A 27,718-nucleotide genomic window follows, 5' to 3' on the forward strand; every position below is an offset into this window, starting at 1 on the left:
ATGTTAAATAGGCAGACAAACTAACATAATGGAGAACAGGTGTGCAACAACAGACAACAATCAAGTGAACATAGAAACCTATAACATAGAGCGGCAGCAGCTAGTACTCCGGTGACGACGAACGCCGAAGCCTGCCAGAGCCAGAAGGAAGAGCAGTCTCGGCAGAATCCGTGACACCCCTTGGATGCTGCCATAGAGTTATGCTAGAAGTGCCCATCCAAGAAGGCTCAAGGTCATTGGCCACAGATAAAATGATGTCAAATCACGTTCTATCTACTGTAGCTTTGATTGGACTGATCATGTCAACATCATACTTTCAAAATCTTAAGCTAGCAGTCATCATCATGAATCAAGTCGACAATCTACTGCCAAATCCTTTTCAATCTTGTCATATGAAGAGAAATAATGAAGAGAAATTATAGATCAAACGTATCGGTGCTCATCAGCCATCGGCCATTGGACATAAACATTACACAACAAGTTGGAAATCGCAAATTCTACAATGAGTGGTTTGGAAGGAATCAGTGGCTAACTGCAATCATTGCAAAGCAATCACTAGCCTGCTATTTAGTGGAGTGGGTGTGTGGTCCAAGTCTGGTTTTAAGGATAAACAGACAACATGAACGGGATAAACTGACAACATGAACAGGATAAACAGACATGAACAGGATAACAGGATAAACAGACAACATGAACAGGATAACAGGATAAACAGACAACATGAACAGGATAACAGGATAAACAGACAACATCAACAGGATAACAGGATAAACAGACAACATGAACAGGATAAACAGACAACATGAACAGGATAAACAGACAACATGAACAGGATAAACAGACAACATGAACAGGATAAACAGACAACATGAACAGGATAAACAGACAACATGAACAGGATAAACAGACAACATGAACAGGATAACCAGACAACATCAACAAGATAACAGGATAAACAGACAACATCAACAGGATAACAGGATAAACAGACAACATGAACAGGATAAAGAGACAACATGAACAGGATAACATGATAAACAGACAACATGAACAGGATAAACAGACAACATGAACAGGATAAACAGACAACATGAACAGGATAAACAGACAACATCAACAGGATAACAGGATAGGATAAGAGCGTCTGCTAAATGACGTAAATGTGCCCTTGAGCAAGGCACTTAACCCTAATTGCTCCTGTAAGTCGCTCTGGATAAGAGCGTCTGCTAAATGACTAAAATGTAAATGTAAAAACATCAACAGGATAACAGGAAACACAGACAACATCAACAGGATAACAGGATAAACAGACAGCATCAACAGGATAACAGGATAAACAGACAACATAGGATGACAGAAAAAGAGGAGACTGGAAGAACGTAACCTGTTTAGCCAGCTTGCGTAGTTGATCTGTCAACTTGGCGTTCATCTCATCAAACTTCCTGAAGGCCTACGTTGGTCAAACACAACAGAGACATGATCAGAGACAGGAATATATACCACAGAATGAACAAACAGCAGTAACAATGACACAGGACTTTAAAGTCTCTGTATTATAGAGGACTGGTTCATCTGCTAAATGGCATATTATATTATATTATATTGTGGAACATTCAGGTCATTGGCTAAAACATGAAACACAAATATATGTGTGTAGTAGTGGTGTGTTTAACGCTACTGAAGGTTGATGATAGTATAGGGTGATTAGTACTAGTAGGTAGTAGGTAGTATAGGGTGATTAGTACTAGGGAGTAGGTAGTATAGGGTGATTAGTACTAGTAGGGAGTACAGGGTGATTAGTACTAGTAGGGAGTAGGTAGTACAGGGTGATTAGTACTAGTAGGGAGTAGATAGTATAGGGTGATTAGTACTAGGGAGGAGGTAGTATAAGGTGATTAGTACTAGTAGGGAGGAGGTAGTATAGGGTGATTAGTACTAGTAGGCAGTATGTAGTATAGGGTTATTAGTACTAGTGGGGAGTAGGTAGTATAGGGTGATTAGTACTAGTAGGGAGTAGGTAGTAAAGGGTGATTAGTACTAGTAGGGAGTATAGGGTGATAAGTACTATTAGGGAGTAGGTAGTATAGGGTGATTAGTACTAGTAGGGAGTAGGTAGTATAGGGTGATTAGTACTAGGCAGTAGGTAGTATAGGGTGATTAGTACTAGTAGGGAGTAGGTAGTATAGGGTGATTAGTACTAGTAGGGAGTAGGTAGTATAGGGTGATTAGTAATAGTAGGGAGTATAGGGTGATTAGTACTAGTAGGCAGTAGGTAGTATAGGGTGATTAGTAAGAGTAGGGAGCAGGTAGTATAGTGTGATTAGTACTAGTAGGCAGTAGGTAGTATAGGGTGATTAGTACTAGTAGGGAGTAGGTAGTATAGGGTGATTAGTACTAGTAGGGAGTAGGTAGTATAGGGTGATTAGTACTAGGCACTAGGTAGTACAGGGTGATTAGTACTACGCAGTAGGTAGTATAATATGATTAGTAAGAGTAGGGAGTAGGTAGTATAAGATGATTAGTACTAGTAGGGAGTAGGTAATATAGGGTGATTAGTAATAGTAGGGAGTAGGTAGTATAGGGTGATTAGTACTAGTAGGGAGTAGGTAGTACAGGGTGATTAGTACTAGTAGGGAGTAGGTAGTATAGGGTGATTAGTACTAGTAGGGAGTAGGTAGTATAGGGTGATTAGTACTAGGGAGTAGGTAGTATAGGGTGATTAGTACTAGTAGACAGTAGGTAGTATAGGGTGATTAGTACTAGTAGGGAGTAGGGAGTATAGGTTGATTAGTACAAGTAGGGAGTAGGTAGTACAGGGTGATTAGTACGAGTAGGTAGTATAGGGTGATTAGTACTAGTAGGGAGTAGGTAGTATAGGGTGATTAGTACTAGGGAGTATAAGGTGATTAGTACTAGTAGACAGTAGGTAGTATAGGGTGATTAGTACTAGTAGGGAGTAGGGAGTATAGGTTGATTAGTACAAGTAGGGAGTAGGTAGTACAGGGTGATTAGTACTAGTAGGGAGTAGGTAGTATAGGGTGATTAGTACTAGGGAGTAGGTAGTATAAGGTGATTAGTACTAGTAGGGAGTAGGTAGTACAGGATGATTAGTACTAGGGAGTAGGTAATATAGGGTGATTAGTACTAGTAGGGAGTAGGTAGTATAGGGTGATTAGTACTAGTAGGGAGTAGGGAGTATAGGTTGATTAGTACAAGTAGGGAGTAGGTAGTACAGGGTGATTAGTACTAGTAGGGAGTAGGTAGTATAGGGTGATTAGTACTAGGGAGTAGGTAGTATAAGGTGATTAGTACTAGTAGGGAGTAGGTAGTACAGGATGATTAGTACTAGGGAGTAGGTAATATAGGGTGATTAGTACTAGTAGGGAGTAGGTAGTATAGGGTGATTAGTACTAGTAGGGAGTAGGTAGTATAGGGTGATTAGTACTAGGGAGTAGGTAATATAGGGTGATTAGTACTAGTAGGGAGTAGGTAGTATAGGGTGATTAGTACTAGTAGGGAGTAGGTAGTATAGGGTGAATATTACTAGTAGGGAATAGGTAGTATAAGGTGATTAGTACTAGTAGGCAGTAGGTAATATAGGGTGATTAGTACTAGTAGGGAGGAGGTAGTATAGGGTGATTAGTACTAGTAGGGAGTAGGTAGTATAGGGTGATTAGTACTAGTAGGGAGTAGGTAGTATAGGGTGATTATTACTAGTAGGGAGTAGGTAGTATAGGGTGATTAGTACTAGTAGGCAGTAGGTAATATAGGGTGATTAGTACTAGTAGGGAGGAGGTAGTATAGGGTGATTAGTACTAGTAGGCAGTAGGTAGTATAGGGTGATTAGTACTAGTAGGGAGTAGGAAGTATAGGGTGATTAGTACTAGGGAGTAGGTAGTATAGGGTGATTAGTACTAGGGAGTAGGTAGTATAAGGTGATTGGTACTAGTAGTGAGTAGGTAGTATAGGGTGATTAGTAATAGTAGGGAGTAGGTAGTATAAGGTGATTAGTACTAGTAGGGAGTAGGTAGTACAGGATGATTAGTACTAGGGAGTAGGTAACATAGGGTGATTAGTACTAGCAGGGAGTAGGTAGTATAGGGTGATTAGTACTAGTAGGGAGTAGGTAGTATATGGTGATTAGTACTAGTAGGGAGTAGGTAGTATAGGGTGATTAGTACTAGGGAGTAGGTAGTATAGGGTGATTAGTACTAGGGAGTAGGTAGTACAGGGTGATTAGTACTAGTAGGGAGTAGGTAGTACAGGGTGATTAGTACTAGTAGGGAGTAGGTAGTACAGGGTGATTAGTACTAGTAGGGAGTAGATAGTATAGGGTGATTAGTACTAGGGAGGAGGTAGTATAAGGTGATTAGTACTAATAGGGAGATTAGTACTAGTAGGGAGTAGGTAGTATAGGGTGATTAGCACTAGTAGGGAGTAGGTAGTATAGGGTGATTAGTAATAGTAGGGAGTAGGTAGTACAGGATGATTAGTACTTGGCAGTAGGTAGTATAGGGTGATTAGTAATAGTAGGGAGTAGGTAGTATAGGGTGATTAGTACTAGTAGGCAGTAGGTAGTATATGGTGATTAGTACTAGGGAGTAGGTAGTATAAGGTGATTAGTACTAGTAGGGAGTAGGTAGTACAGGATTATTAGTACTAGGGAGTAGGTAATATAGGGTGATTAGTACTAGTAGGGAGTAGGTAGTATAGGGTGATTAGTACTAGTAGGGAGTAGGTAGTATAGGGTGAATATTACTAGTAGGGAATAGGTAGTATAAGGTGATTAGTACTAGTAGGCAGTAGGTAATATAGGGTGATTAGTACTAGTAGGGAGGAGGTAGTATAGGGTGATTAGTACTAGTAGGGAGTAGGTAGTATAGGGTGATTAGTACTAGTAGGGAGTAGGTAGTATAGGGTGATTATTACTAGTAGGGAGTAGGTAGTATAGGGTGATTAGTACTAGTAGGCGTAGGTAATATAGGGTGATTAGTACTAGTAGGGAGGAGGTAGTATAGGGTGATTAGTACTAGTAGGCAGTAGGTAGTATAGGGTGATTAGTACTAGTAGGGAGTAGGAAGTATAGGGTGATTAGTACTAGGGAGTAGGTAGTATAGGGTGATTAGTACTAGGGAGTAGGTAGTATAAGGTGATTGGTACTAGTAGGGAGTAGGTAGTATAGGGTGATTAGTAATAGTAGGGAGTAGGTAGTATATAGGTGATTAGTACTAGTAGGGAGTAGGTAGTACAGGGATGATTAGTACTAGGGAGTAGGTAGCATAGGGTGATTAGTACTAGCAGGGAGTAGGTAGTATAGGGTGATTAGTACTAGTAGGGAGTAGGTAGTATATGGTGATTAGTACTAGTAGGGAGTAGGTAGTACAGGGTGATTAGTACTAGTAGGGAGTAGGTAGTACAGGGTGATTAGTACTAGTAGGGAGTAGATAGTATAGGGTGATTAGTACTAGGGAGGAGGTAGTATAAGGTGATTAGTACTAATAGGAGATTAGTACTAGTAGGGGAGTAGGTAGTATAGGGTGATTAGCACTAGTAGGGAGTAGGTAGTATAGGGTGATTAGTAATAGTAGGGAGTAGGTAGTACAGGATGATTAGTACTTAGCAGTAGGTAGTATAGGGTGATTAGTAATAGTAGGGAGTAGGTAGTATAGGGTGATTAGTACTAGTAGGCAGTAGGTAGTATATGGTGATTAGTACTAGGGGAGTAGGTAGTATAAGGTGATTAGTACTAGTAGGGAGTAGGTAGTACAGGATTATTAGTACTAGGGAGTAGGTAATATAGGGTGATTAGTACTAGTAGGGAGTAGGTAGTATAGGGTGATTCGTAATAGTAGGGAGTAGGTAGTACAGGATGATTAGTACTTGGCAGTAGGTAGTATAGGGTGATTAGTACTAGTAGGGAGTAGGTAGTATAGGGTGATTAGTACTAGTAGGGAGTAGGTAGTATAGGGTGATTAGTACTAGTAGGGAGTAGGTAGTATAGGGTGATTATTACTAGTAGGGAGTAGGTAGTATAGGGTGATTAGTACTAGTAGGCAGTAGGTAATATAGGGTGATTAGTACTAGTAGGGAGGAGGTAGTATAGGGTGATTAGTACTAGTAGGCAGTAGGTAGTATAGGGTGATTAGTACTAGGGAGCAGGTAGTATAGGGTGATTAGTACTAGGGAGTAGGTAGTATAAGGTGATTGGTACTAGTAGTGAGTAGGTAGTATAGGGTGATTAGTACTAGGGAGTAAGTAGTATAGGGTGATTAATACTAGGCAGTAGGTGGTATAGGGTGATTAGTACTAGGGAGTTGGTAGTATAGGGTGATTAGTACTAGTATGGAGTAGGTAGTATAGGGTGATTAGTACTAGTAGGCAGTAGGTAGTATAGGGTGATTAGTACTAGTACGCAGCAGGTAATATAGGGTGATTAGTACTAGTAGGGAGTAGGTAATATAGGGTGATTTGTATTATTAGGGAGTAGGTAGTATAGGGTGATTAGTACTAGTAGGCAGTAGGTAGTATAGGGTGATTAGTACTAGGCAGTAGGTAGTACAGGGTGATTAGTACTACGCAGTAGGTAGTATAATATGATTAGTAAGAGTAGGGAGTAGGTAGTATAAGATGATTAGTACTAGTAGGGAGTAGGTAATATAGGGTGATTAGTAATAGTAGGGAGTAGGTAGTATAGGGTGATTAGTACTAGTAGGGAGTAGGTAGTACAGGGTGATTAGTACTAGTAGGGAGTAGGTAGTATAGGGTGATTAGTACTAGTAGGGAGTAGGTAGTATAGGGTGATTAGTACTAGGGAGTAGGTAGTATAGGGTGATTAGTACTAGTAGACAGTAGGTAGTATAGGGTGATTAGTACTAGTAGGGAGTAGGGAGTATAGGTTGATTAGTACAAGTAGGGGAGTAGGTAGTACAGGGTGATTAGTACGCAGTAGGTAGTATAGGGTGATTAGTACTAGTAGGGAGTAGGTAGTATAGGGTGATTAGTACTAGGGAGTATAAGGTGATTAGTACTAGTAGACAGTAGGTAGTATAGGGTGATTAGTACTAGTAGGGAGTAGGGAGTATAGGTTGATTAGTACAAGTAGGGAGTAGGTAGTACAGGGTGATTAGTACTAGTAGGGAGTAGGTAGTATAGGGTGATTAGTACTAGGGAGTAGGTAGTATAAGGTGATTAGTACTAGTAGGAGTAGGTAGTACAGGATGATTAGTACTAGGGAGTAGGTAATATAGGGTGATTAGTACTAGTAGGGAGTAGGTAGTATAGGGTGATTAGTACTAGTAGGGAGTAGGTAGTATAGGGTGATTAGTACTAGGGAGTAGGTAATATAGGGTGATTAGTACTAGTAGGGAGTAGGTAGTATAGGGGTGATTAGTACTAGTAGGGAGTAGGTAGTATAGGGTGAATATTACTAGTAGGGAATAGGTAGTATAAGGTGATTAGTACTAGTAGGCAGTAGGTAATATAGGGTGATTAGTACTAGTAGGGAGGAGGTAGTATAGGGTGATTAGTACTAGTAGGGAGTAGGTAGTATAGGGTGATTAGTACTAGTAGGAGTAGGTAGTATAGGGGTGATTATTACTAGTAGGGAGTAGGTAGTATAGGGGTGATTAGTACTAGTAGGCAGTAGGTAATATAGGGTGATTAGTACTAGTAGGGAGGAGGTAGTATAGGGTGATTAGTACTAGTAGGCAGTAGGGAGTATAGGTTGATTAGTAGTAGGGAGTAGGTAGTATAAGGTGATTGGTACTAGTAGTGAGTAGGTAGTATAGGGTGATTAGTAATAGTAGGGAGTAGGTAGTATAAGGTGATTAGTACTAGTAGGGAGTAGGTAGTACAGGATGATTAGTACTAGGGAGTAGGTAACATAGGGTGATTAGTACTAGCAGGGAGTAGGTAGTATAGGGTGATTAGTACTAGTAGGGAGTAGGTAGTATATGGTGATTAGTACTAGTAGGGAGTAGGTAGTATAGGGTGATTAGTACTAGGGAGTAGGTAGTATAGGGTGATTAGTACTAGGGAGTAGGTAGTACAGGGTGATTAGTACTAGTAGGGAGTAGGTAGTACAGGGTGATTAGTACTAGTAGGGAGTAGGTAGTACAGGGTGATTAGTACTAGCAGGGAGTAGGTAGTATAGGGTGATTAGTACTAGTAGGGAGTAGGTAGTATATGGTGATTAGTACTAGTAGGGAGTAGGTAGTATAGGGTGATTAGTACTAGGGAGTAGGTAGTATAGGGTGATTAGTACTAGGGAGTAGGTAGTACAGGGTGATTAGCACTAGTAGGGAGTAGGTAGTATAGGGTGATTAGTAATAGTAGGGAGTAGGTAGTACAGGATGATTAGTACTTGGCAGTAGGTAGTATAGGGTGATTAGTAATAGTAGGGAGTAGGTAGTATAGGGTGATTAGTACTAGTAGGCAGTATGTAGTATATGGTGATTAGTACTAGGGAGTAGGTAGTATAAGGTGATTAGTACTAGTAGGGAGTAGGTAGTACAGGATTATTAGTACTAGGGAGTAGGTAATATAGGGTGATTAGTACTAGTAGGGAGTAGGTAGTATAGGGTGATTCGTAATAGTAGGGAGTAGGTAGTACAGGATGATTAGTACTTGGCAGTAGGTAGTATAGGGTGATTAGTACTAGTAGGGAGTAGGTAGTATAGGGTGATTAGTACTAGTAGGGAGTAGGTAGTATAGGGTGATTAGTACTAGTAGGGAGTAGGTAGTATAGGGTGATTATTACTAGTAGGGAGTAGGTAGTATAGGGTGATTAGTACTAGTAGGCAGTAGGTAATATAGGGTGATTAGTACTAGTAGGGAGGAGGTAGTATAGGGTGATTAGTACTAGTAGGCAGTAGGTAGTATAGGGTGATTAGTACTAGGGAGTAGGTAGTATAGGGTGATTAGTACTAGGGAGTAGGTAGTATAAGGTGATTGGTACTAGTAGTGAGTAGGTAGTATAGGGTGATTAGTACTAGGGAGTAAGTAGTATAGGGTGATTAATACTAGGCAGTAGGTGGTATAGGGTGATTAGTACTAGGGAGTTGGTAGTATAGGGTGATTAGTACTAGTATGGAGTAGGTAGTATAGGGTGATTAGTACTAGTAGGCAGTAGGTAGTATAGGGTGATTAGTACTAGTACGCAGCAGGTAATATAGGGTGATTAGTACTAGTAGGGAGTAGGTAATATAGGGTGATTTGTATTATTAGGGAGTAGGTAGTATAGGGTGATTAGTACTAGTAGGCAGTAGGTAGTATAGGGTGATTAGTACTAGTAGGCAGTAGGTAGTATAGGGTGATTAGTACTAGTAGGGAGTAGGTAGTATAGGGTGATTAGTACTAGGGAGTAGGTAGTATAAGGTGATTAGTACTAGTAGGGAGTAGGTAGTATAGGGTGATTAGTACTAGGGAGTAAGTAGTATAGGGTGATTAGTTCTAGGCAGTAGGTAGTATAGGGTGATTAGTACTAGTAGGGAGTAGGTAGTATAGGTTGATTAGTAGTAGGCAGTATTTCTTTACATTTTTTATATTTTTAGTCATTTAGCAGACACTCTTATCCAGAGCGACTTCCAGTTAGTGAGTGCATACATGGTTTTTGTATTTTTCATACTGGCCCCCTGTGGGAATCAAACCCACAACCATGGTGTTGCAAACACCATGCTCTACATCCCTGCCGGCCATTCCCTCCCTTACCCTGGACGACACTTGGCCAATTGTGAACCGCCTCATGGGTCTCCGGGTCGCGGCCGGCTACGACAGAGACTGGATTCGAACCAGGATATCTAGTGGCACAGTTAGCACTGCGATGCAATGCCTTAGACCACTGCGCCACTCGGGAGGTGATTAGTTCTAGTAGGGAGTAGGTAGTATAGGGTGATTAGTACTAGTAGGGAGTAGGTAGTATAGGGTGATTAGTACTAGTAGGGAGTAGGTAGTATAGGGTGAATAGTACTAGTAGGGAGTAGGTAGTATAGGGTGAATAGTACTAGTAGGGATTAGGTAGTATAGGGTAATTAGTTCTAGGGAGTAGGTAGTATAGGGTGATTAATACTAGGCAGTAGGTGGTATAGGGTGATGAGTACTAGGGAGTAGGTAGTATAGGGTGATTAGTACTAGTAGGGAGTAGGTAGTATAGGGTCATTAGTACTAGTAGGCAGTAGGTAGTATAGGGTGATTAGTACTAGTAGGCAGAAAGTAGTATAGGGTGATTAGTAGTAGTAGGGAGTAGGTAGTACAGGGTGATTAGTACTAGGGAGTAGGTAGTATAGGTTGAATAGTACTAGTAGGGAGTAGGTAGTATAGGGTGAATAGTACTAGTAGGGAGTAGGTAGTATAGGGTGAATAGTACTAGTAGGGAGTAGGTAGTACAGGGTGATTAGTAATAGTAGAAGGAAGGTAGTATAGGGTGATTAGTACTAGTAGGCAGTAGGTAGTATAGGGTGATTAGTACTAGTAGGGAGTAGGTTGTAGAGGGTGATTAGTACTAGTAGGGAGTTGGTAGTATAGGGTGATTTGTACTAGGCAGTAGGTAATATAGGGTGATTAGTAGTAGTAGGGAGTAGGTAATATAGGGTGATTTGTGCTATTAGGGAGTAGGTAGTATAGGGTGATTAGTACTAGTAGGGAGTATAGGGTGATAAGTACTATTAGGGAGTAGGTAGTATAGGGTGATTAGTACTAGTAGGAGTAGGTAGTATAGGGAGATTAGTACTAGTAGGGAGTAGGTAGTATAGGGTGATTAGCACCAGTAGGGAGTAGGTAGTAAAGGGTTATTAGTAATAGTAGGGAGTAGGTAGTACAGGATGATTAGTACTAGGCAGTAGGTAGTATAGGGTGATTAGTAATAGTAGGGAGTAGGTAGTATAGGGTGATTAGTACTAGTAGGCAGTAGGTAGTATAGGGTGATTAGTACTAGGGAGTAGGTAGTATAAGGTGATTAGTACTAGTAGGGAGTAGGTAGTACAGGATGATTAGTACTAGGGAGTAGGTAATATAGGGTGATTAGTACTAGTAGGGAGTAGGTAGTATAGGGTGATTAGTACTAGTAGGGAGTAGGTAGTATAGGGTGATTATTACTAGTAGGGAGTAGGTAGTATAGGGTGATTAGTACTAGTAGGCAGTAGGTAATATAGGGTGATTAGTACTAGTAGGGAGGATGTAGTATAGGGTGATTAGTACTAGTAGGGAGTAGGTAGTATAGGGTGATTATTACTAGTAGGGAGTAGGTAGTATAGGGTGATTAGTACTAGTAGGCAGTAGGTAATATAGGGTGATTAGTACTAGTAGGGAGGAGGTAGTATAGGGTGATTAGTACTAGTAGGGAGTAGGTAGTATAGGGTGATTAATACTAGGCAGTAGGTGGTAAAGGGGGATTAGTACTAGGGAGTTGGTAGTATAGGGTGATTAGTACTAGTAGGGAGTAGGTAGTATAGGGTGATTAGTACTAGTAGGCAGTAGGTAGTATAGGGTGATTAGTACTAGTAAGGAGTAGGTAGTATAGGGTGATTGGTACTAGTAGGCAGTAGGTAATATAGGGTGATTAGTAGTAGTAGGGAGTAGGTAATATAGGGTGATTTGTACTATTAGGGAGTAGGTAGTATAGGGTGATTAGTACTAGTAGGTAGTAGGTAGTATAGGGTGATTAGTACTAGGGAGTAGGTAGTATAGGGTGATTAGTACTAGGCAGTAGGTAGTATGGGGTGATTAGTACTAGGGAGTAGGTAATATAGGGTGATTAGTACTAGTAGGGAGTAGGTAGTATAGGGTGATTAGTACTAGTAGGCAGTATAGGGTGATTAGTACTAGTAGGGAGTAGGTAGTATAGGGTGATTAGTACTAGTAGGCAGTAGGTAGTATAGGGTGATTAGTACTAGTAGGCAGTAGGTAGTATAGGGTGATTAGTACTAGTAGGGAGTAGGTTGTAGAGGGTGATTAGTACTAGTAGGGAGTTGGTAGTATAGGGTGATTTGTACTAGGCAGTAGGTAATATAGGGTGATTAGTAGTAGTAGGGAGTAGGTAATATAGGGTGATTTGTGCTATTAGGGAGTAGGTAGTATAGGGTGATTAGTACTAGTAGGGAGTATAGGGTGATAAGTACTATTAGGGAGTAGGTAGTATAGGGTGATTAGTACTAGTAGGGAGTAGGTAGTATAGGGAGATTAGTACTAGTAGGGAGTAGGTAGTATAGGGTGATTAGCACTAGTAGGGAGTAGGTAGTAACGGGTTATTAGTAATAGTAGGGAGTAGGTAGTACAGGATGATTAGTACTAGGCAGTAGGTAGTATAGGGTGATTAGTAATAGTAGGGAGTAGGTAGTATAGGGTGATTAGTACTAGTAGGCAGTAGGTAGTATAGGGTGATTAGTACTAGGGAGTAGGTAGTATAAGGTGATTAGTACTAGTAGGGAGTAGGTAGTACAGGATGATTAGTACTAGGGAGTAGGTAATATAGGGTGATTAGTACTAGTAGGGAGTAGGTAGTATAGGGTGATTAGTACTAGTAGGGAGTAGGTACTATAGGGTGATTATTACTAGTAGGGAGTAGGTAGTATAGGGTGATTAGTACTAGTAGGCAGTAGGTAATATAGGGTGATTAGTACTAGTAGGGAGGAGGTAGTATAGGGTGATTAGTACTAGTAGGGAGTAGGTAGTATAGGGTGATTATTACTACTAGGGAGTAGGTAGTATAGGGTGATTAGTACTAGTAGGCAGTAGGTAATATAGGGTGATTAGTACTAGGGAGGAGGTAGTATAGGGTGATTAGTACTAGTAGGGAGTAGGTAGTATAGGGTGATTAGTACTAGTAGGCAGTAGGTAGTATAGGGTGATTAGTACTAGTAAGGAGTAGGTAGTATAGGGTGATTGGTACTAGTAGGCAGTAGGTAATATAGGGTGATTAGTAGTAGTAGGGAGTAGGTAATATAGGGTGATTTGTACTATTAGGGAGTAGGTAGTATAGGGTGATTAGTACTAGTAGGTAGTAGGTAGTATAGGGTGATTAGTACTAGGGAGTAGGTAGTATAGGGTGATTAGTACTAGGCAGTAGGTAGTATGGGGTGATTAGTACTAGGGAGTAGGTAATATAGGGTGATTAGTACTAGTAGGGAGTAGGTAGTATAGGGTGATTAGTACTAGTAGGCAGTATAGGGTGATTAGTACTAGTAGGGAGAGGTAGTATGGTGATTAGTAGCAGTAGGCGTAGGTAGGGTGATTAGTACTAGTAGGTAGGTAGTATAGGGTGATTAGTACTAGTAGGCAGTAGGTAGTATAGGGTGATTAGTACTAGTAGGGAGCAGGTAGTATAGGGTGATTAGTACTAGTAGGCGAGTAGGTAGTATAGGGTGATTAGTACTAGTAGGCAGTATAGGGTGATTAGTACTAGTAGGGAGTAGGTAGTATAGGGTGATTAGTACTAGTAGGCAGTAGGTAGTATAGGGTGATTAGTACTAGTAGGCAGTAGGTAGTATAGGGTGATTAGTACTAGTAGGGAGCAGGTAGTATAGGGTGATTAGTACTAGTACGCAGCAGGTAATATAGGGTGATTAGTACTAGTAGGGAGTAGGTAATATAGGGTGATTTGTACTATTAGGGAGTAGGTAGTATAGGGTGATTAGTACTAGTAGGCGGTAGGTAGTATAGGGTGATTAGTACTAGTAGGCAGTATAGGGTGATTAGTACTAGTAGGGAGTAGGTAGTATAGGGTGATTAGTACTAGTACGCAGCAGGTAATATAGGGTGATTAGTACTAGTAGGGAGTAGGTAATATAGGGTGATTTGTACTATTAGGGAGTAGGTAGTATAGGGTGATTAGTACTAGTAGGCAGTAGGTAGTATAGGGTGATTAGTACTAGTAGGCATTAGGTAGTATAGGGTGATTAGTACTAGGGAGTAGGTAGTATAGGGTGATTAGTACTAGGGAGTAGGTAGTATACGGTGATTAGTACTAGTAGGGAGTAGGTAGTATAGGGTGATTAGTACTAGGGAGTAAGTAGTATAGGGTGATTAGTTCTAGGCAGTAGGTAGTATAGGGTGATTAGTACTAGGGAGTAGGTAGTATAGGGTGATTAGTACTAGGCAGTAGGTAGTATGGGGTGATTAGTACTAGGGAGTAGGTAATATAGGGTGATTAGTACTAGTAGGTAGTAGGTAGTATAGGGTGATTAGTACTAGTAGGGAGTAGGTAGTATAGGGTGATTAGTACTAGTAGGCAGTAGGTAGTATAGGGGTGATTAGTACTAGTAGGCACTATAGGGTGATTAGTACTAGTAGGGAGTAGGTAGTATAGGGTGATTAGTACTAGTACGCAGCAGGTAATATAGGGTGATTAGTACTAGTAGGGAGTAGGTAATATAGGGTGATTTGTACTATTAGGGAGTAGGTAGTATAGGGTGATTAGTACTAGTAGGCGGTAGGTAGTATAGGGTGATTAGTACTAGTAGGCATTATAGGGTGATTAGTACTAGTAGGCATTAGGTAGTATAGGGTGATTAGTACTAGGGAGTAGGTAGTATAGGGTGATTAGTACTAGGGAGTAGGTAGTATACGGTGATTAGTACTAGTAGGGAGTAGGTAGTATAGGGTGATTAGTACTAGGGAGTAAGTAGTATAGGGTGATTAGTTCTAGGCAGTAGGTAGTATAGGGTGATTAGTACTAGTAGGGAGTAGGTAGTATAGGTTGATTAGTACTAGGCAGTATTTCTTTACATTTTTTACATTTTTAGTCATTTAGCAGACGCTCTTATCCAGAGCGACTTACAGTTAGTGAGTGCATACATGATTTTTTAATTTTTCATACTGGCCCCCCGTGGGAATCAAACCCACAACCCTGGTGTTGCAAACACCATGCTCTACATCCCTGCCGGCCATTCCCTCCCTTACCCTGGACGACACTTGGCCAATTGTGCACCGCCCCATGGGTCTCCCGGTCGCGGCCGGCTACGACAGAGCCTGGATTCGAACCAGGATCTCTAGTGGCACAGTTAGCACTGCGATGCAATGCCTTAGACCACTGCGCCACTCGGGAGGTGATTAGTTCTAGTAGGGAGTAGGTAGTATAGGGTTATTAGTACTAGGGAGTAGGTAGTATAGGGTGATTAGTACTAGTAGGCAGTATAGGGTGATTAGTACTAGTAGGCAGTAGGTAGTATAGGGTGATTAGTACTAGTAGGCAGTAGGTAGTATAGGGTGATTAGTACTAGTAGGGAGTAGGTAGTATAGGGTGATTAGTACTAGTAGGGAGTAGGTAGTATATGGTGATTAGTACTAGGGAGTAGGTAGTATAAGGTGATTAGTACTAGTAGGGAGTAGGTAGTATAGGGTGATTAGTACTAGGGAGTAGGTAGTATAAGGTGATTAGTACTAGTAGGGAGTAGGTAGTATAGGGTGATTAGTACTAGGCAGTAGGTAGTATAGGGTGATTAGTACTAGTAGGCAGTAGGTAGTATAGGGTGATTAGTACTAGTAGGGAGCAGGTAGTATAGGGTGATTAGTACTAGTACGCAGCAGGTAATATAGGGTGATTAGTACTAGTAGGGAGTAGGTAATATAGGGTGATTTGTACTATTAGGGAGTAGGTAGTATAGGGTGATTAGTACTAGTAGGCGGTAGGTAGTATAGGGTGATTAGTACTAGTAGGCAGTATAGGGTGATTAGTACTAGTAGGGAGTAGGTAGTATAGGGTGATTAGTACTAGTACGCAGCAGGTAATATAGGGTGATTAGTACTAGTAGGGAGTAGGTAATATAGGGTGATTTGTACTATTAGGGGAGTAGGTAGTATAGGGTGATTAGTACTAGTAGGCGGTAGGTAGTATAGGGTGATTAGTACTAGTAGGCATTATAGGGTGATTAGTACTAGTAGGCATTAGGTAGTATAGGGTGATTAGTACTAGGGAGTAGGTAGTATAGGGTGATTAGTACTAGGGAGTAGGTAGTATACGGTGATTAGTACTAGTAGGGAGTAGGTAGTATAAGGTGATTAGTACTAGGGAGTAAGTAGTATAGGGTGATTAGTTCTAGGCAGTAGGTAGTATAGGGTGATTAGTACTAGTAGGGAGTAGGTAGTATAGGTTGATTAGTACTAGGCAGTATTTCTTTACATTTTTTACATTTTTAGTCATTTAGCAGACGCTCTTATCCAGAGCGACTTACAGTTAGTGAGTGCATACATGATTTTTTAATTTTTCATACTGGCCCCCCGTGGGAATCAAACCCACAACCCTGGTGTTGCAAACACCATGCTCTACATCCCTGCCGGCCATTCCCTCCCTTACCCTGGACGACACTTGGCCAATTGTGCACCGCCCCATGGGTCTCCCGGTCGCGGCCGGCTACGACAGAGCCTGGATTCGAACCAGGATCTCTAGTGGCACAGTTAGCACTGCGATGCAATGCCTTAGACCACTGCGCCACTCGGGAGGTGATTAGTTCTAGTAGGGAGTAGGTAGTATAGGGTTATTAGTACTAGGGAGTAGGTAGTATAGGGTGATTAGTACTATTAGGCAGTATAGGGTGATTAGTACTAGTAGGCAGTAGGTAGTATAGGGTGATTAGTACTAGTAGGGAGTAGGTAGTATAGGGTGATTAGTACTAGTAGGGAGTAGGTAGTATATGGTGATTAGTACTAGGGAGTAGGTAGTATAAGGTGATTAGTACTAGTAGGGAGTAGGTAGTATAGGGTGATTAGTACTAGGGAGTAGGTAGTATAAGGTGATTAGTACTAGTAGGGAGTAGGTAGTACAGGGTGATTAGTACTAGTAGGGAGTAGGTAGTATAGGGTGATTAGTACTAGTAGGGAGTAGGTAGTATAGGGTGATTAGTACTAGTAGGCAGTATAGGGTGATTAGTACTAGTAGGGAGTAGGTAGTGTAGGGTGATTAGTACTAGTAGGGAGTAGGTAGTATAGGGTTATTAGTACTAGTAGGCAGTAGGGAGTACAGGGTGATTAGTACTAGTAGGCAGTAGGGAGTACAGGGTGTAAATGGTGTGTATTAGTAGTGTTTTGTTGTTACCTCCTCTGGAGCTGTCTGGCAGGTCAACATGGCGTCCAGAAACTCATACAGATACTGGAACACAGAGAGGACATAGGTAAAGTGTTTCATAACATAGCAGGAGAAACTGGACCAGAAAATGAAATTGGGGATGTGTGACAGGAACAGGACAGGAGAAATATACAGGCCTTACAATCCCTCATGGACTTGACTTCAGGGTCAGAGTAATATCTAACTATCCCTAGTTACTGACTGTAGGGATGTAGCATGAAAAGAAAGGACAATGAAAGGCAAGGGACCTGTGTTACTTACCGGGGTGAGGAACTTGTAGGTGAGGTGTGCATTCTCTGCCATCACATCAGCAGCCAGGTCAAAATACTGAGAGAGAGAGAGTCCAGCAGAGACATTAACACCATTTTAATGAGTCTGTCTGCGTCCCAAATGGCACCATATTCCCTTTAAAGTGCACTACTTTTTACCAGGGCCTATAGGAAATATCATCCCTATATAGGGGCTCTCGTCTAAATCAGTGCACTATAAAGGGAACAGGGTGCCATTTGGGACGCAAAACAAGTCTTTGGTCTCCAGAACAGCAGGACAGCAGCACGGTCGGTCTTCATTAAAACACAGACCACATGCTGGCAAGGTTGATCTTCTAAATGCTTACTAAATGTAGCACACAGCATGGAACACCTCTGACAAGATTTCTTTACAACAGGGCTGCATTTTTTATGGAAACAATGGTTTATATTTCACGTGTGTGTGGAGGTGGTGTGAAAACCTACCTCGTATTTGAGGTTTATATCAGCAGCAGTAGAGTATACTAAGGTACAGTAGAGTATAGTATATATGCAGTAGTATAGTATAGTATATATACAGTAGTATAGTATACTAAGGCACAGTAGAGTATAGTAGACATACAGTAGTATAGCATAGTAGTGTATAGTAAATATACATTAGAGTATAGTAGATATACAGTACTAGAGTATAGTATATATAAAGTCGTATAGTATAGTAGATTATAGTAAATATACAGTAGTAGAGCATAGTAGTGTATAGTAAATATACACTAGTAGAGTATAGTAGATATACAGTAGTAGAGCATAGTAGTGTATAGTAAATATACATTAGAGTATAGTAGATATACAGTATTAGAGTATAGTATATATAAAGTCGTATAGTATAGTATACTTGTAAGGGATCGGGGGTTGGCTGGGTCTAGACAGAGTCTGACACTTCCCCGATCTACAGAGAGGTGGAGTCATCAGACTCGATCTGGTTCACCTGAGTTCTGAGCACACCTGTCCGTAATTAGGGTAGGATATAAGGTGTGCTCAGAGGTTCAGTCGGTGCGAGGTATTGTTCCTTTGTGACTTGCTAAGCGTTTTGTTCCGAGAGAGAGAGAGAGAGTTTGTTGTTTTGATTAACTCCCTACGTCTAACGCCCTTTCAGTGTGTTCTAGGGTATCAACCACCCCTGTTCCCGTGGGATACCGCACCCGGGATGGTACCGGCGGTGGACGAGTGGTTCCGTCGGAGTGCGCAGGTCTGGGAGACGGCCCATCAACATCTCAGTCAAGCCTCACAGCAGCAAAAGACCTACGCCGACCGACGCCGGAGACCTACTCCCACTTATCAAACCGGGCAACGAGTGTGGCTGTCTACCCGAGACCTGCGATTCCGACGGAGCTGCAAGAAGCTCCAACCCAGGTACATTGGTCCCTTCAAAGTACAGAGACGTATTAACCCTGTCACCTACCGTCTGTTACTCCCTCGACAATACAGGATAAACCCAACGTTCCACGTCTCCCTGTTGAAACCTGTCCATTATAGCCCGATGTATCCACCCATCGCTCAACAACCTACTACACCACCTTTGGAGGATGAACAGGACACCACCTATACAGTCCACGAGATACTGGAGTCAAGACGGAGACGAGGGGGCATCGAATATCTCGTGGACTGGGAGGGATATGGACCGGAGGAACGGTCCTGGGTTCCTGCTAAGGACATACTAGACCCCGCTCTCAAGGCCACTTTCCACGCTGAACACCCAGATCATCCCGGACCCCGACCCAGAGGAAGACCACCCGGTAGAGGTAGAAGGCCGTCAGGAGCCGGCCCTGGGGAGGGGGATACTGTAAGGGATCGGGGGTTGGCTGGGTCTAGACAGAGTCTGACACTTCCCCGATCTACAGAGAGGGGGAGTCATCAGACTTCGATCTGGTTCACCTGAGTTCTGAGCACACCTGTCCGTAATTAGGGTAGGATATAAGGTGTGCTCAGAGGTTCAGTCGGTGCGAGGTATTGTTCCTTTGTGACTTGCTAAGCGTTTTGTTCCGAGAGAGAGAGAGAGTTTGTTGTTTTGATTAACCGTGTATCCGACCTGTGCCTTGTTTGACTTCCCGAATTGCTTAATCCTCTGCTTGTCTACCCCAGTGATTACCGTGCTCTGATCCTGTGCCTGTGCCCTCGACTACGACTAAGCCCGCTCCTTTGGTACCTCTGCCTGTCTATGCCTTGCCCGGTTTTGACCACAGCCCGCCCGACCACGATTAAGCTATACCCTTGTCTGTACTCTAATAAAGCATCGCTATTCTGCGATTGGATCTTACCACTCTGTCCGAGTATTCATTACAGAATACCTCGCCATTACCATGGATCCAGCGGAATTACAGAGGCGATGGGAGATACAGGAGAAACGGATGGATGAACTCCTACAGCTACTCCACGCTGGTGCGGCTGAAGGCACCACACCGAGCACGGTCAGTCCTCGTCATGCACCTCCGATTTCTCTACCTACAAGGTACGACGGGGAACCTGGCAAATGTCAGGGGTTTCTACTCCAGATGTCCCTGTATCTGTCATATAATCGTACTGTTTTCCGATGACCGTAGCAGGGTGGATTTCATGATTTCTCTGCTAACGGGAAGAGCACTGGATTGGGCTACTGCGCTTTGGGCAGCTGAGGTCCCCGAGCTGAATGCGGAAGTTCAGTTCAAGAGACTGTTTCAAGAGGTGTTCGACCACCCAGTATCTGGGCGTAGTGTGGGAGACCAACTGTGCGAACTTCAGCAGGGCCGTCGCACAGTAGCCGACTACGCTTTAGAGTTCCGTACTATAGCAGCCGGTAGCGGATGGAGCGAGACTGCTTTGCTCACAGTTTTCCGAAGAGGGCTGCGCAAAGACGTACAGACTGAGTTGGCTTGTCGAGGAGATATCACTGCGCTACATGAGTTTATCAAAATAGCCATCGCTATTGATAATCTTATAGTGCAACACAAGGCATCCACAGTCCGGGAGCCCTCGATCACTGGTCCTATGCAATCGACAGAGCGGAGGAGAGGGCTACCGTGTTACCACCGCATCGGGCCTGGGATTGTGCAATTGATCTGCTATCCGGGGCTACACCTCCTCGCGGACGAATCTACCCTTTGTCACAGCCGGAACGGGAATCAATGAGCAAGTATATTGACGAGGCACTTCAGCAAGGGGCCATTCGCCCATCTACGTCTCCAGCGGCATCCAGTTTTTTCTTTGTTAAGAAAAAGGATGGCGGACTGCGTCCTTGTATAGACTATCGAGGTTTGAACGATATCACCATTAAAAATCGTTACCCCCTTCCTTTGATTCCAGCAGCCCTCGAGCAGGTGGGGCAGGCCTCCATCTACAGTAAACTGGACCTCAGGAGTGCGTACAATCTGGTGCGCATTAGAGAGGGGGGATGAATGGAAGACCGCCTTCATCACCCATCGAGGACATTATGAATATTGTGTCATGCCCTATGGACTTACTAACGCGCCCTCGGTGTTCCAGGCGTTCATGAATGACATTTTTAGGGACTTGATTGATCGTTTCGTCATAGTGTACATTGATGACATCCTAATTTACTCTAACTCTCTGAGTGAACATGTGTCCCATGTACGACAGGTTCTGGACCGACTCCGCCAACACTCTCTGTTCGTGAAGGCCGAGAAGAGTGAGTTCCATGTCACGACGATTTCCTTCCTTGGGGCCATACTCACTCCCGACGGGGTAAGACTGGATGAATCCAAGGTACAAGCTGTACGAGACTGGCCTCAACCCCAGACGGTGAAAGAGCTTCAGAGATTCTTGGGGTTTGCCAATTACTATAGACGGTTCGTGCGTAATTTCAGCACCACCGCTGCTCCCCTGTCGGCGATGACCAGCCACAAGGGGCGTGGTCTAAAATGGACGGAGGGGGCAGTGCGGGCTTTTGAGACATTGAAACAACGATTCACCACTGTCCCCATTTTATGTCAGCCGGATCCTACCTTGCCGTTCATCGTGGAGGTGGACGCCTCGGAGGTTGGAGTTGGAGCCGTGCTATCCCAGCGTCAAGGTGAGCCTCCCAAATCACGACCCTGTGCTTTTTTTTCGAAGAAGCTGAATCCGGCCGAGCAGAACTACGACGTGGGAAATCGTGAATTACTGGCGGTGAAGTTAGCGCTGGAGGAGTGGAGACATTGGCTGGAGGGAGCAGCTCATCCGTTCCAAGTGCTTACGGACCACCGCAATCTGGAGTATCTTCACAGTGCTAAACGACTGAACTCCCGACAGGCAAGGTGGTCTTTGTTCTTCAACCGTTTTCAATTCACTGTCTCTTATATTCCCGGGTCCAAGAATTGTAAGGCGGACGCGCTTTCCCGACGGTTCGAGCGCGGACAGACCGGTTGAACCAGAACCTATCCTCCCCATGAGTTGCCGTGCTGGTCCTGTGAGGTGGGCTATCGATGACACGATTCAGGAGAGCCTACAAGCGGAACCAGCCCCTCCAGAAACCCCGGTGTCGAAGGTGTTTGTACCAGCTCCGCTTCGACCTCAACTGATGGAATGGTGCCACACGTCGCTAGGATCTGGTCATCCCGGAATCACTCGAACTATCCGACTCATCAGTCGAAAATACTGGTGGGATTCCCTCACAGATGACGTCCGAGACTACGTATTATCCTGCCCAGTATGTGCTCAGTCCAAGGCGCCTCGAGCACTACCGGAGGGTAAGCTGATGCCATTGCCAACTCCTCAACGACCCTGGTCGCACATTGCGATGGACTTTGTTACCGACCTACCAGAATCAGAGGGCCATACTGTAATTCTCGTGGTCATCGATCGATTCTCAAAGATGTGTCGGTTAGTACCCATGACCCGTTTACCTAACGCCTCTCAGATGGCGGAGACTATATTTAACCAGGTGTTCCGGCAGTTTGGTGTTCCAGAGGATATTGTTTCCGACCGGGGACCCCAGTTCGTATCCCGGGTTTGGAAGGCCTTCTGCGAATGCTTGGGCATCTCGGTGAGCCTCACCTCCGGATATCATCCCCAGGCCAATGGGCAGACAGAACGGCTCAACCAGGAAATTGGGAAGTATCTACGGCAACAATGTTCACGGCAGCCGCAAGAGTGGAGCCGATTCCTGCCTTGGGTAGAGTATGCTCAGAACTCACTCATTCACACCTCCCTACGTCTAACGCCCTTTCAGTGTGTTCTAGGGTATCAACCACCCCTGTTCCCGTGGGATACCGCACCCGGGATGGTACCGGCGGTGGACGAGTGGTTCCGTCGGAATGCGCAGGTCTGGGAGACGGCCCATCAACATCTCAGTCAAGCCTCACAGCAGCAAAAGACCTATGCCGACCGACGCCGGAGACCTACTCCCACTTATCAAACCGGGCAACGAGTGTGGCTGTCTACCCGAGACCTGCGATTCCGACGGAGCTGCAAGAAGCTCCAACCCAGGTACATTGGTCCCTTCAAAGTACAGAGACGTATTAACCCTGTCACCTACCGTCTGTTACTCCCTCGACAATACAGGATAAACCCAACGTTCCACGTCTCCCTGTTGAAACCTGTCCATTATAGCCCGATGTATCCACCCATCGCTCAACAACCTACTACACCACCTTTGGAGGATGAACAGGACACCACCTATACAGTCCACACGAGATACTGGAGTCAAGACGGAGACGAGGGGGCATCGAATATCTCGTGGACTGGGAGGGATATGGACCGGAGGAACGGTCCTGGGTTCCTGCTAAGGACATACTAGACCCCGCTCTCAAGGCCACTTTCCACGCTGAACACCCAGATCATCCCGGACCCCGACCCAGAGGAAGACCACCCGGTAGAGGTAGAAGGCCGTCAGGAGCCGGCCCTGGGGAGGGGGATACTGTAAGGGATCGGGGGTTGGCTGGGTCTAGACAGAGTCTGACACTTCCCCGATCTACAGAGAGGGGGGAGTCATCAGACTCGATCTGGTTCACCTGAGTTCTGAGCACACCTGTCCGTAATTAGGGTAGGATATAAGGTGTGCTCAGAGGTTCAGTCGGTGCGAGGTATTGTTCCTTTGTGACTTGCTAAGCGTTTTGTTCCGAGAGAGAGAGAGAGTTTGTTGTTTTGATTAACCGTGTATCCGACCTGTGCCTTGTTTGACTTCCCGAATTGCTTAATCCTCTGCTTGTCTACCCCAGTGATTACCGTGCTCTGATCCTGTGCCTGTGCCCTCGACTACGACTAAGCCCGCTCCTTTGGTACCTCTGCCTGTCTATGCCTTGCCCGGTTTTGACCACAGCCCGCCCGACCACGATTAAGCTATACCCTTGTCTGTACTCTAATAAAGCATCGCTATTCTGCGATTGGATCTTACCACTCTGTCCGAGTATTCATTACAATACTATAGTAAATATACAGTAGTAGAGTATATTAAGGTACAGTAGAGTATAGTATATATACAGTAGTAGAGCATAGTGTATAGTAAATATACAGTAGTAGAGTATAGTAGATATACAGTAGTAGTGCATAGTAGTGTATAGTAAATATACATTAGAGTATAGTAGATATACAGTAGTAGAGTATAGTAGATATAAAGTAGAGTATAGTAGATTATAGTAAATATACAGTAGTAGAGTATATATATCCAGTAGTATTGTATCGTAGAGTATAGTAGATATACAGTAGTAGAGTATAGTAGATATACAGTATAGTATATATAGTAGAGTGTCCTAACTAGTATTTGCAGTAGAGCAGGAGCAGTAGAGTACATTATAATAGTAGAGTATAGTAGAGTGCCCTACCTTGTATTTGCAGTAGAGTACATTATAATAGTAGAGTATAGTACAGTAGAGTGCCCTACCTTGTATTTGCAGTAGAGTACATTATAATAGTAGAGTATAGTACAGTAGAGTGCCCTACCTTGTATTTGCAGTAGAGTATAGTATAATAGTAGAGTATAGTACAGTAGAGTGCCCTACCTTGTATTTGCAGTAGAGTATAGTATAATAGTAGAGTACAGTACAGTAGAGTAGAGTGCCCTACCTTGTATTTGCAGTAGAGTATAGTATAATAAATACAGTAGTAGAGTACATTATATCCTTTACAAGCATAGAACGGCGCTACAGTAATGTGTCGATTGATAACCTTTCAGACAATTAAACAAAGTGGTGCATCAGAAGTGTCTGTAGCTTTTAGATGTGCTGCTGTGTTATTTGTGCTGTGTTCTATGGTAGGGGTTTACTTTCTACTAAATGTCTTGGTAAATCACGGTATTTAACAAACTTTAACATACTTTTTCAAGAGAGAGTGGTCTGCGCTCAGGCAGCAGGCAGGCAGGCTGGCTGCGCGCAGGCAGCTCAAGATTATATGATTGACAGTTCAGTTCACCTAGTCATGGACATTACATGCTGACCAGACCATCGCGCGCATGTTGATTTTTTTGCTCCCACACCAGACACGATCAGGACACGCAGGTTGAAATATCGAAACAAACTCTGAACCAACTATATTAATTTGGGGACAGGTCGAAAAGCATTAAACATTTATGGCAATTTAGCTAGCTAGCTTGCAGTTGCTAGCTAATTTGTCTTGGGATATAAACATTGGGTTGTTATTATACCTGAAAGTTCCTCTACTCCGACAATTAATCCACAGATAAAACGGTAAATCAAGTTCAGGCTTCTTCTTTTTCTGACTTTATATGTCAGTCGGCAACCAACTTTAAGGTGCATTACCACCACCAACTGGACTGGAGTGTGGACCTCAGTTCATCTTTCAATCACCCACATGGGTATATGCTCCTAAAAACCAATGAGGAGATGGGATAGCCAGGAATTGTAGCGCGTCGAGCATCACAAATAGAACCAAGTTCTATTTTAGAGCCTGGCCACGCAGACGCTCTCTAACGCATGCGAGCAGTGTGGGTGCAATGATTGAATAACATGTATGTGTACATTTATTTTGCGAAGCGTCCGGTCTGGTCAGCATGTTAGTCCCGCTTCAGAAGCGGAATTCCTTTACAGACAAACACAATGCCCGTACAGTGGCACTCCAAACTCCAGATAAGGTTGTGTCGGCATTTAAAAAGCCGTAGTGTATTACAGACAAATAAAAATGCTGAGTGTAGAGTATAACAGTAGAGTACAGTATAATAGTAGAGTACAGTAGAATAGTAGAGTACAGTACAGTAGAATAGTAGAGAACAGTAGAGTACAGTAGAATAGTAGAGTACAGTATAATAGTAGAATAGTAGAGAACAGTAGAGTGCAGTATAATAGTAGAGTACAGTATAATCATATAGTACAGTATAATAGTAGAGTACAGTATAATAGTAGAGTACAGTAGAGTACAGTATAACAGTAGAGTACAATATAACAGTAGAGAACAGTATAATAGTAGAGTACAGTAGAGTACAGTATAATACAGTAGAGTCCAGTATAACAGTAGAGTGCAGTATAATAGTAGAGTACAGTATAACAGTAGAGTACAGTAAAGTACAGTATAATACAGTAGAGTGCAGTATACTAGTAGAGTACAGTAGAGTACAGTATAATACAGTAGAGTGCAGTATAATAGTAGAGTACAGTAGAGTGCAGTATAATAGTAGAGTACAGTATAATAGTAGAGTACAGTATAATAGTACAGTACAGTACAGTAGAGTACATTATAATAGTAGAGTACAGTATAATAGTACAGTACAATAGTAGAGTACAGTACAGTATAATAGTAGAGTACAGTATAATAGTAGAGTACAGTATAATCATATAGTACAGTATAATAGTAGAGTACAGTATAATCATATAGTACAGTATAATAGTAGAGTACAGTATAATAGTAGAGTACAGTAGAGTGCAGTATAATAGTAGAGAACAGTAGAGTGCAGTATAATAGTAGAGAACAGTAGAGTGCAGTATAATAGTAGAGAACAGTAGAGTACAGTATAATAGTAGAGTACAGTAGAATAGTAGAGAACAGTAGAGTACAGTAGAATAGTAGAGAACAGTAGAGTACAGTATAATAGTAGAGTACAGTAGAGTACAGTATAATAGTAGAGTACAGTAGAGTGCAGTATAATAGTAGAGAACAGTAGAGTGCAGTATAATAGTAGAGAACAGTAGAGTACAGTATAATAGTAGAGTACAGTAGAATAGTAGAGAACAGTAGAGTACAGTAGAATAGTAGAGAACAGTAGAGTACAGTATAATAGTAGAGTACAGTAGAGTACAGTATAATAGTAGAGTACAGTATAATATTAGAGTACAGTAGAGTGCAGTATAATAGTAGAGTACAGTTTAATAGTAGAGTGCAGTATAATAGTAGAGTACAGTAGAGTACAGTATAATAGTAGAACAGTAGAGTACAGTATAATAGTAGAGTACAGTAGTGTACAGTATAATCATATAGTACAATATAACAATAGAGTACAGTATAATAGTAGAGTACAGTATAATAGTAGAGAACAGTAGAGTACAGTATAATAGTAGAGTACAGTAGTGTACAGTATAATCATATAGTACAGTATAACAGTAGAGTACAGTATAATAGTAGAGAACAGTAGTGTACAGTATAATCATATAGTACAGTATAACAGTAGAGTACAGTATAATAGTAGAGAACAGTAGTGATCTACCCATCTCATATTTACAGTATAGTAGCAGCAGAATAGTATAATAGTATAGTACAGTATATTAGTATAATATAGTAGAGTATAGTATAATATTGTATAGTATAATATAGTAGAGTACAGTATAATAGTATAGTATAATATAGTAGAGTACAGCAGAATGCCCTACCTCATATTTGCAGTATAGTAACAACAGGTTTCCGAAGGTGACTGGGGGGAAGGGGATCTGCTGCAGGAGGAAGGCTAGTTTCTCAAAACCCTCCGATGGCTTCTTATCCATGTTCATCAGGGCCTGGTTGTGAAGCGTCACTGGGTCCAGCTCCTAGAATACAATAGATACTTGATTGTCCATTGGTTAGAAGGAGAATGTTTCTTGTTCCTTTCCCAACGCCCCCAGACACACACACACGTTGACAGGCCCAGCGTCGTCCTCAGGGCAGCGCCCATGGATGGACATGCACAGTTTTTGAGCTAGTACTTGCTCAAGGACACACACACGTTACAACAGCTTTCTGTCTGACAGAGTGCTCCCGTTCCCCTGATCCCCATCAGTGTGTGTGTGTTGATGTCGATGGTCACTAGAGGGCAGCACCCTCTGAGCCACAGATAGAGATATACGTTACAGCAGCACTGTCTCCAACCTACATGTGTGGTAGGGCTGACATACATAGACACACACAAGTACACACACACACACAGACAGTACCTCCTCTGATCTGGGCGGCATGTCAGTCAAGGCCTCCTGAGCTGCATCACCTGGAGACAGACAGACAGACAGAGAGGTGAGACCTAGAGTTGCAACTT

The 27,718-nt window shown here is 42.8% G+C and overlaps 1 protein-coding gene across 2 annotated transcripts in view; it reads right to left on the reverse strand.

The window, feature by feature from the left end:
• Positions 1-27,718, reverse strand: part of LOC121570698 (tetratricopeptide repeat protein 30A) — a 54,758-nt gene that overhangs the window by 15,656 nt on the left and 11,384 nt on the right. For both annotated transcript variants that reach the window (XM_041882172.2, XM_041882171.2), the window contains exons 8-12: positions 27,621-27,670; positions 27,084-27,236; positions 17,315-17,380; positions 17,024-17,077; positions 1,385-1,450 (exon numbers count right to left, since the gene is read on the reverse strand). In XM_041882172.2, coding sequence (XP_041738106.1) covers positions 1,385-1,450; positions 17,024-17,077; positions 17,315-17,380; positions 27,084-27,236; positions 27,621-27,670 — 389 coding nt within the window. The remainder of the gene's footprint in view (positions 1-1,384; positions 1,451-17,023; positions 17,078-17,314; positions 17,381-27,083; positions 27,237-27,620; positions 27,671-27,718) is intronic.

Source organism: Coregonus clupeaformis, unplaced genomic scaffold, assembly GCF_020615455.1.
Source record: "Coregonus clupeaformis isolate EN_2021a unplaced genomic scaffold, ASM2061545v1 scaf0359, whole genome shotgun sequence".
Taxonomy (NCBI): domain Eukaryota; kingdom Metazoa; phylum Chordata; class Actinopteri; order Salmoniformes; family Salmonidae; genus Coregonus; species Coregonus clupeaformis.